General features: G+C 37.5%; 1 protein-coding gene across 1 annotated transcript in view; it reads left to right on the top strand.

Annotated features, from left to right (window-relative positions):
• Nucleotides 1-8,547, top strand: part of nphs1 (NPHS1 adhesion molecule, nephrin) — a 177,781-nt gene extending 169,234 nt beyond the window's left edge. Inside the window, exons 29-31 of the mRNA XM_056473002.1 lie at nucleotides 29-110; nucleotides 6,943-7,079; nucleotides 7,346-8,547. Of these exons, the coding sequence (XP_056328977.1) occupies nucleotides 29-110; nucleotides 6,943-7,079; nucleotides 7,346-7,462 (336 nt within the window). The 3' untranslated portion in view covers nucleotides 7,463-8,547. The remainder of the gene's footprint in view (nucleotides 1-28; nucleotides 111-6,942; nucleotides 7,080-7,345) is intronic.
• Nucleotides 8,548-9,441: the final 894 nt, after the last annotated feature.

A 9,441-nucleotide genomic window follows, 5' to 3' on the forward strand; every position in this document is an offset into this window, starting at 1 on the left:
CTTTTTTTCTTTCCTGACATCTCAATAGCAGGAGAATCCTCATTATTACTACCCAACTGAGGCCTACAGTCCTGCCCTGTACGCTCACCCTGAAGGCCCTGAGGATTACGGTGAGGCATAGCTGAATGTGGTTAGGTTAAGATTTTAAAGCATGATTATAATGTTGTTGTTTTTACAGTTCAAATGTAGTCCCTCATTACTTTCTCAAAACTCGTCTATTTAAAGGTCCTATGAAGTGCTTCGAAATTTAAATTTATTTATTTGATGTTTGTCGTGATCTCAACTAAAACATGAAGACAAGGCGGGACTTATAGTAGCCCCTCCCCTTTAAAAAAACAGCCAATGACATTTCTTTTTGAGTGGTTGATCTCAAACGCATCAGATGAAAAGAAAATGAGAAGTGTCTTGAAGGGGGCAGGGCTTGTCAGAAACTAGAGAGCATTTGATTGGTCAGAAGATTTGATGAGAAACTGAAGTATGAGATGATGTGAAAAAAAAATCATTGACGCATTATTTGGAAGTGATGAACTGCAAGCTATGTTGTTCTGTGTGTTTGCAATTCTTCACTACAGTGTGCAGTTGCTAGGGTGTTCTGTGTGTTTGTAATCCCTCACTACAGTATGCAGTTGCTAGGGTGTTCGGAGTGTTTGTAGTTCTTCACTACGGTATGTAGTTGTTGGGGGTTTTGTGTGTTTGTAGTCTTTCACTATAGTATGCAGTTGCTAGGGTGTTTTGTCTGTTTGTAGTTCTTCACTACAGTGTGCAGTTGCTAGGCTGTTTTGTATGTTTGTAGTCCTTTCACTACAGTTTGCAGTTGCTAGTGTGTTTGTAGTCCCTCACTATAGTATGCAGTTGCTAGGGTGTTTTGTCTGTTTGTAGTTCTTTACTACAATGTGCAGTTGCTAGGATGTTTTGTATGTTTGTAGTCCTTTCACTACAGTTTGCAGTTGCTAGGGTGTTCTGAGTGTTTGTAGGTCTTGACTACAGTATGCAGTTGCTAGGGTGTTCTGAGTTTTTGTAGGTCTTGACTATAGTATGCAGTTGCTAGGGTGTTCTGAGTGTGTTTGTAGTCTTCGCTACAGTTTGCAGTTGCTAGGGTTTTCTGTGTGTTTGTAGTTCTTCATTACAGTATGCAGTTGCTAGGGAGGTCTGTGTGTTTGTAGTTTTTCACTACAGTATGCAGTTGCTAGGGTCTTCTAGTTGTTTGTAGCCCATCACTATGCAGTTGCTAGGGTGTTTTTTGTGTTTGTAGTCCTTCACTATAGTATGCAGTTGCTAGGGTGTTCTGAGTGTATTTGTTGTCCATCACCACAGTATGCAGAAGCTTGGGTGTTTTGTGTGTTTGCAGTCCTTCACTACAGTTTGCAGTTGATTGGGTGTTTTGTGTGCTTGTAGTCTTTCAGTACAGTTTGCAGTTGCTAGGGTGTTTTGTGTGTTTGTATTCCTTCACTACAGTTTGCTGCTAGGGTGTTTTCTGTGTTTGTAGTCCTTCATTACAGTATGCAGTTGCTAGGGTGTTCTGTGTATTTGTAGCCCATTGCCATGCAGTTGCTAGGGTGTTCTGTGTGTTTGTAGCCCATTGCTATGCAGTTGCCAGTGTTCTGGGTGTTTGAAGCCCAATTGCTGTGTAGTTGCTAGGGAGTTCTGAGTGTTTGTTATCACTATGCAGTTGTTAGGGTGCTCTCTGTATTTGTAGCTGATTGAGTTCTGAGTGTTTGTAGCCCATCGCTATGTAGTTGCTAGGGTGTTTTTTTTTAGTTTTTGAAGCATATCAGTATGCAGTTGCAAGGGTGTTCTGTGTTTTTGTAGTCCATTGCTATGCAGTTGCTAGGGTGTTCTGTGTATTTATAGCCCATTGCTATGCAGTCACTAGGGTGTTCTGTGAATTTGCAGTCCATTGCTATGCAGTTGTTAGGGTGTTCTGTGTATTTGTAGCCCATTGCTATGCAGTTGCTAGGGTGTTCTGTGCATTTGTAACCCATTGCTATGCAGTTGCTAGGGTGTTCTGTGTATTTGTAGCCCATTGCTATGCAGTTGTTAGGGTGTTCTGTGCATTTGTAGCCCATTGCTATGCAGTTGCTATGGTGTTCTGTGTATTTGTAGCCCATTGCTATGCAATTGCTAGGGTGTTCTGTGTATTTGTAGCCCATTGCTATGCAGTTGCTAGTATTCTGGGTGTTTGAAGCCCAATTGCTGTGTAGTTGCTAGGGAGTTCTGAGTCTTTGTAGCTCATCACCATGCAGTTGTTAGGGTGCTCTCTGTGTTCGTAGCCGATTGAGTTCTGAGTGTATCACTGTGTAGTTGCTGGGGATTTCTGAGTGTTTGTAGCCCATTGAGTTCTGTGAGCCCATTGCTATGCATTTGCTAGTGTGTTTTTAGTTTATGAACCATATCACTATGCAGTTGCTTAGGTGATCTAACTGTCTGTAGCTCATCACTATGCAGTTGCTAGGGTGTTTTGTGTGTTTGTAGCCAAATACTAAGCAGTTACTAGGGTGTTTTTAGTTTCTGAAGCTTAGCACTCGGCAGTTGCTTCTGTGATCTGAGTATTTGTAGTTCATCACTGTGCAGTTGGCAAGTGTTCGTGGTTCTCTAGATATTATATGGCTTTGGCCCATTCTTCAACGTGAGATCTGTTCACCCTGTTGATCATGTGCCAGGAGAAAATCATTTAGACTAGCTTATCTCTCTTCAACAAGCCACATGATTTGAGGTGTCATTCATGCCTGTACCACAAACAACATGTGACTTGTTTATCATTCACTCACAGGGAAACAAGGATTCGAGCAAACCTAAGAGTGAAAATGATGCTTTCCATAGCAGACATAACAACGAAATGTTTTATTTCTGTCTGATTTTTACAGGAAGCATTTTAGATCAGTTCATCGCCCTGTTTTTCTTCTTTTAAAAGCTCCATTGTTTTGATGCAGAGTGAGTATTCAATATTTGAGCAAACCCCTCCAGTGACAGTTGGTTTTGGATTAGTTAACAATTAAAACGTTTGAATGTACACGGTTGAAGTATTCATGTGCTGAGGGCCTTTTTCTCCCAGTGTACTGAGTGCTTTTAGTTCATCACTATGCATTGCTAGGATCTCACTATACAGTTGCTTGGGTGTTCTGAGTTTTTGTAGTCAATTAATATGCATCTCTAGGGTGTCGCTATGCAGTTGCTTAACTGTTCTTAGTGTTTGTTAGTATGTTTTGAGCTTTTGTCACCCATTACTATGTTCTGTGTTTGTGGTCTTTTGCTATGTGTAGGCAGGGTGTCACTATGAAGTTGCCAGTGGTGGAAAGAGTACTGAAAATCATACTTAAGTAAAAGTACCATTACTTGCCTAAAAATGTAGTATGAGTACTCAAAGTATGAGTAAAAAGTAGCCCTTTAAAAGTACTCAAGAGTAGTGAGTATTACGCTGTAAAAAGCTGATGCATTTACATGTCATTTGTGGATGTGTGTAAACATAATGTTTTGTAGTGCATTTAGTTACTGCCCAGCAGGCACATGTCATCATAACATGTTAATATTATGTTAGATTTAGGTTGTGATGTCAGGTGACCAAAATTGAACGTCTAGCCAACGTCTAAGGACAACACTATTTTGATGTCTAATAGTGACATCAAATGACTTTGATATTTGGTTGATTTTAGGTTGTGTTAGAAAGTGACCAAAATCCAACGTCGAGCCAACATCTTAAACCAACATCATATTGACATCAAATACTGACATCAAATACTGATTTATTAATCAGGTATGGCCACCAAAATCCAATGTCTGATAATTCTCATAGTGGTAACATCCACACAACATCAAGCTGTAACATCAATAGACATTGATATTTGGTTGATTTCAGGTTGGACTTTGGACATTGACAGCAGCCTGACATTGGGTTCTGATGTCAACCCGATTTTCAGTTCTAAACCAAATGCATCAGTGACATGCATATAAACAGTCTCTAGGGGTCTATCTAGGGATTTTGGACATTTTCTTGGACACTTTTAATGCTTCCAAACAGTTTGCTGCAATTATAAATCACCCTTGTCTTGAGGTAGTTCATTATGAGGTGATTTACGTGAAGTTTTATTAACTAATTTTGAGAGGAGCACATGATATGATTGAGCACAACTGAATTTTCATCCATAATCAGTAATAATCCAGTCAGATTGATCCAAGCTTACAATAAATATACCTATTTCACACTACTGCCTTTGTTTTGGAAGAATCCCCCCTTCCACCCCATTTCCTCCTTTTCCTCTTTTTTTCTAAGGGGAGCTCTTGAGACCTACCTGATCTCAGACCCCCTTTATATGCTTATTGACAAGGTGGGAGCCTTGAGCTTAATTATCTCTGAGCTCAGAGTTCTCTCCCGGGACAGCATGCCAAACCTGCTATTAACGTCAAGCATATCTAAGTGTGAACTCTTGAACTTCTATGTGTGATTTGATCGGACAGGAATCGCAGGACATGGAAAAAATAAATTAGTGACAGCAGGTTGAGTTAAAGTACTGATACAGCACTAAAAATGTAGTCAAGGGAAAGTAAAAGTACAATTTAAAAAAAAACTATTTAGTAAATTACAGTTTTAGAAAAAAAAAAACTACTCAGTTACAGAAATTTGAGTATTTATAATCTGTTATTTTACACCACTGCAGGTGCTGAGGTATTCTGAATTTTTTTGTAGTCCATTACTGTGCCATTGCTAGGGTGTCACTATGCAGTTTCTAGGGTGTTTTAGGTGTTTTAAGGCTGCGTCGAGTGATGGGCGTGACCCATGGTGCATGTCTCGTGAGTAATTGTGTATTTATTCTTCTGGGTGCTGTTTGTGTTGCCCTTGTGTAACACAGAAACGCTAGCTGGCAGTAGGTTTTTATGTTCCTCTGTGTCGAGTTTCTTCGCTGGTGTTTTTTTTTTTTAACGCTACCTTAAAGTACAAATAGCTACAACTCGCTCATTCAGAGGCGGGAACCGGCGGATGTGCAACAACTTTTATCATAAGGTAAACACAAAACAACAGTTTCCATCTAAAGCTCCTTCACGGGACTTGCTCCTAACACTTGTAAACACTTGCTCTATGGGGCTCGCGGCTCTCAGCACCGCCCACACTCGTCAGCGCTACCAAGCCAACCAATCACAGAGCTTGCACTATGCCTTGTAGCGACGCGTCGTTACATTTTTTGAGAGGTGCACGTCAACGGTGGCGTCAGCCACGGCGAAGGCTATGCGACTGTGCAAAGGCTGCGCCGGAGCATACGTGTGCGCTTGACGCAGAAGTAAAAATCAGCCCTTACTAAGCTGTTACTAGGTTGTCACTACGCAGCTTCTAGAGTGTTTTAAGTGTTTTAGTCAATTGCTATGGTTTGAATGTTTGTAACCTGTTATAATGATGTTCAAATTATTTATAATCCATTGCTATGCTGTTACTAGGGTGTCACTATGCAGTTGCTAGTGTGTTTGCAGTTCACCATGATGCTTTGAGTGTTTGTAGCCTATCGCTATGCAGTTTTTAGCCCCTTGCACACATGCAGACCTTTCCAGAAAATTACCGGCAATTTTCTGGAAAGACATCATGTGTGAACAGGCCCTTTTTTGAAAATACCGGTTTCATTCTGGCAATTTTCTGACAAGGGGATATGTAACATTACCGGTAATTTGCCGGAATGCTGCGCTGTGTGAGCGCAGAAGGAAAATTTCTGGAAAGAGCATGTTCAAGCTTAGAACGTGCTGACGTCAGACATCTACTCCAGCCAATCAGAACACATTCACATCCGCACTTTATGAAAATAAAAGCCTTTGAATAAATTCCAGACACATTTAGCTTCTAGATGTTAGTCAGATAACGTTTATAAGTTACTTCTTAAAGCCAACTGTGTAAAGAATATTGATAAAATGCTTATGATAAACCGCTGTTTGTTTACATTCAAGCTCTGTTTCAGTTGCTTGTGCATGTGAAGCAGCCGGTAAGTGCCAGCACACACACACACACACTATGTACCATTAACCATCAGCAAAAGCCCAACCCCTTCTATGTTTACAAATACAAGCGCAGCCCTTTAGAGGTCATTTCTGGCTAATGATGTCAGAATTTACCAGTATTTTGGAATAGATGTGTGAACGGTCTTTTCCAGAAAAATTCCAAAACGTCCTTCCCTGTGTGAACAGCACTTTTTTTTTCAAATTTAATTGTAAAGTCGTTCCGTAAATATTTACCAGTATCACTGTGTGAAAGGGGCTATTGTGGTGTTCTGATTGTTTGAACTCCAATAATATACCCTTTTTTGAGGTGTCACTATGTAGTCTATCAAGTTCTGAGTGTTTGTAGCCTATCTCTATGCAGTTACTGTGGTGTTTTGATTGATTGTAATCCATTAATATGCCATTTCTAGGGTGACACTATGCAGCCCATGGAGTTCAGAGTGATTATAGCTAATTGTTATACAGTTGCTTGAAAGTTCTGAGCGTTAATAGCCTATAGCTATGCAGTTGCTACTGTAGGGTGTTTTGTGTGTTTGTAGCCCAGCACTAAGCACTTATTAGAGCGTTTTCAGTTTCTGAAGCCAATCGCTAAGCAATTGCTAAGGTGTTCTGAGTGTTTGCAGTCCACCACTATGTTTTGAATTTGAGTTTTTAGCCCATCGCTATGCTGCTACCTGGGGTGTTTTCATTGTTTGTGATCGTTTAAAATGCCATTTCTAAGTTTTCCCTATGCAGCGAGTGACTTGTTTAATATTCACTTAAGGAAACGTGGAGTTGAGTAAACATAAGAATGAAAGTGATCCATTCCTTAGCAGACATAACAAATTATGTCATAACAAAACATAAAAAACAAGACATAACAAAAAAGACACAAGTTGTTTTCGTTCTAGTGACAGTTGTTTTTAGATTAGTTAGCAATTAAACCATTTGAATGTTTGCAGTTGATGTGCTGAGTTTGCTTCCCTCCAGATGGCAGACACGGCACAAGCCCTTTCACTCATGTCTATGAGGAGGTGAGAGGGATGTATGAGGACCTGCAGGCCTGCTCACCGCTGCCCCCTGCTGCACACATCCATCCACAAGCACAGTTTTCCTCTTACTATGAGGTGAGTGTGATCCAGCAAATATTTGGATCTATTTAGAAAGACACGGTTAATGTTAAATAGTTCAATCGGTAATTTAAGCCCATATATTTCTTATCTTAATTCTCACTTTTAATTCAAATGATGTATGATGTGCGCAAGCTCTATAATAATTATTGCACAGAGTGATGGTATTGCAGGATAGTGGTGCAATAGTTTTTATATAACAGATTCTCTCCGCTGTTTCTCTTTTGTTTATGGATGTCATTTATTTGGATTTTTCTCCATAGGGAAGAGCATACAGTAAAGCTGATGTGGACGTAACAGCCGGAGCTTATGATTCTATGGTGTACAGACGCAGAAGAGATACAGACCTGCCGTTCGAGCTCAGAGGCGAGCTGGTTTAATAAGGGTTTATCTGATGTATGGTCTGCTCAGGTCAGGTTTAGGAGTTTCTAAAACATTTCTTCTTTTACATTGTCTGTTTTTACTTGTGTGTGTGTGTGTGTGTGTGTGCGTGTGTGTGTGTGTGTGTGTGTGTGTGTGTGTGTAAAATCTTCCCATTTTGTTCTTCCCAAAATCTTTCCATTTGTTCAATAAATATTTAGTTTGTTTTTAATTTCTATAATCATTTTATTTGAGATATTTTTAGATTTCTTTGTAATAATCCAACAAATAAATTACTTGTACAGTACCGTTCAGTATGATTTTTTTTAAATAAGTCATCTTTTATTTGTTCAAAACACAATACTAAGAGTCATATTGTCAAATACAGTTGAAGTCAGAACTATTAGCCCCCCTGTTTATTTTTTTCCTCAATTTCGGATATAGGACAACAGATAATTCTATAAAGCATATATATTTTTTAACTGTAATAATTAATATTCATGCAAAAGTCTATTTTATTGAAAATAAATAAATATATTTAAATGTATTTATAATAATTATTTTAAATTTATTAAAAATATACAGTTGAAGTCAGAATTATTAGCCCCCCTGTTTATTGTTCCCCAAATTTCTGTTCAACGGAGAGAAGATTTTTTTAACGCATTTCTAAACATAATAGTTTTAATAACTCTTTCTAATAACTGATTTATTTTATCTTTGCCATGATGACAGTAAATAACATTTGACTAGATAATTTTCAAGACACGTTTATACAGCTTAAATTGACATTTAAAGGCTAGGTAACTAGGTTAATTAGGTTAACTAGGCAGGTTAGGGTAATTAGGGAAGGTATTGTATAATGATGGTTTGTTCTGTAGATAATGGAAAAAAATATATAGCTTAAATGAGCTAATAAAATTGACCTTAAAATGGGTTTTAAAAAATTAAAAACTCCTTTTATTGTTGCCGAAATAAAACAGACAAGACTTTCTCCAGAAGAAAAAATATTATCAGACATACTGTGAAAGCTTCCATGCTCTGTTAAGCATCATTTGGGAGATATTTAAAAAAGAAAAAACATTAGAGTGGGGCTAATAATTCTGACTTCAGCCTGTAAATGGTTTCTATTTTATTATTATTATTATTATTATTATTTATTCCTGTGATAGACATCACTTTAGTTTCAAGTAACATGCTCCTTAGAAATAATTTTAATAGTATTATTTGGTGTTAAAAATACATTTCAAACAATAATTAATGTTTTGTGCTATTTTACATTGTAATGAAAACCTGATAGGATATCTTAATAAATAGAATGTTTAAAAAAACAGTAAGATGACACATAATTGTAATTAATTTCCTCAAAAATAAATCTTTACATACACTGTAAAAGAAAATCTTACTGCCTTGAGATTTAGTTAATCAAATAAAATTCTCTAATCATCTCAACTTACATTAGTCGAACTAACTAAAACTGACTAACTGGCTAAAAATGTTGTTAAACCTTATATAACTAAAACATCTTTGTTGAAACCTGATTAAGTTATTAAAATAAGTTAAAGTAACATAAAAACATTTGTTGTCATGACTTTTTGTCTTATCCTTTGTTACATTGTATTAACACATACAAAATAAGGCTGTTATTACATATAAAAATCAAGTACTATAATTGCATAATATGTCATTGATTTGTATTACACTGTAAAAAAATGCTGGGTTCCACACAATTCCCTCGTTAAGTTCCTTCATAATCATTTTTACTAATTTAAGTGGATTGAATATAAAACAATTACTGTATTTGTCCCCCAATTTATTTCAATTTATTTTAAATAAGTAGTCTGAACCGCAGCAAAATCCATTTTGAGTGTACTGTTTGTATTATGGGGGTCTTATTTATGTAATTAGTTATATAATGTAAAGAATGACCCTTGTCTGTAGTGTAGTGTGCACATTTCTGGGACGTTCCAGTGTTCTCAAATACCGTTTGTAATAAAAATCT

The sequence above is a fragment of the Danio aesculapii genome, chromosome 15 (genome assembly GCF_903798145.1).
Source record: "Danio aesculapii chromosome 15, fDanAes4.1, whole genome shotgun sequence".
Classification (NCBI taxonomy): domain Eukaryota; kingdom Metazoa; phylum Chordata; class Actinopteri; order Cypriniformes; family Danionidae; genus Danio; species Danio aesculapii.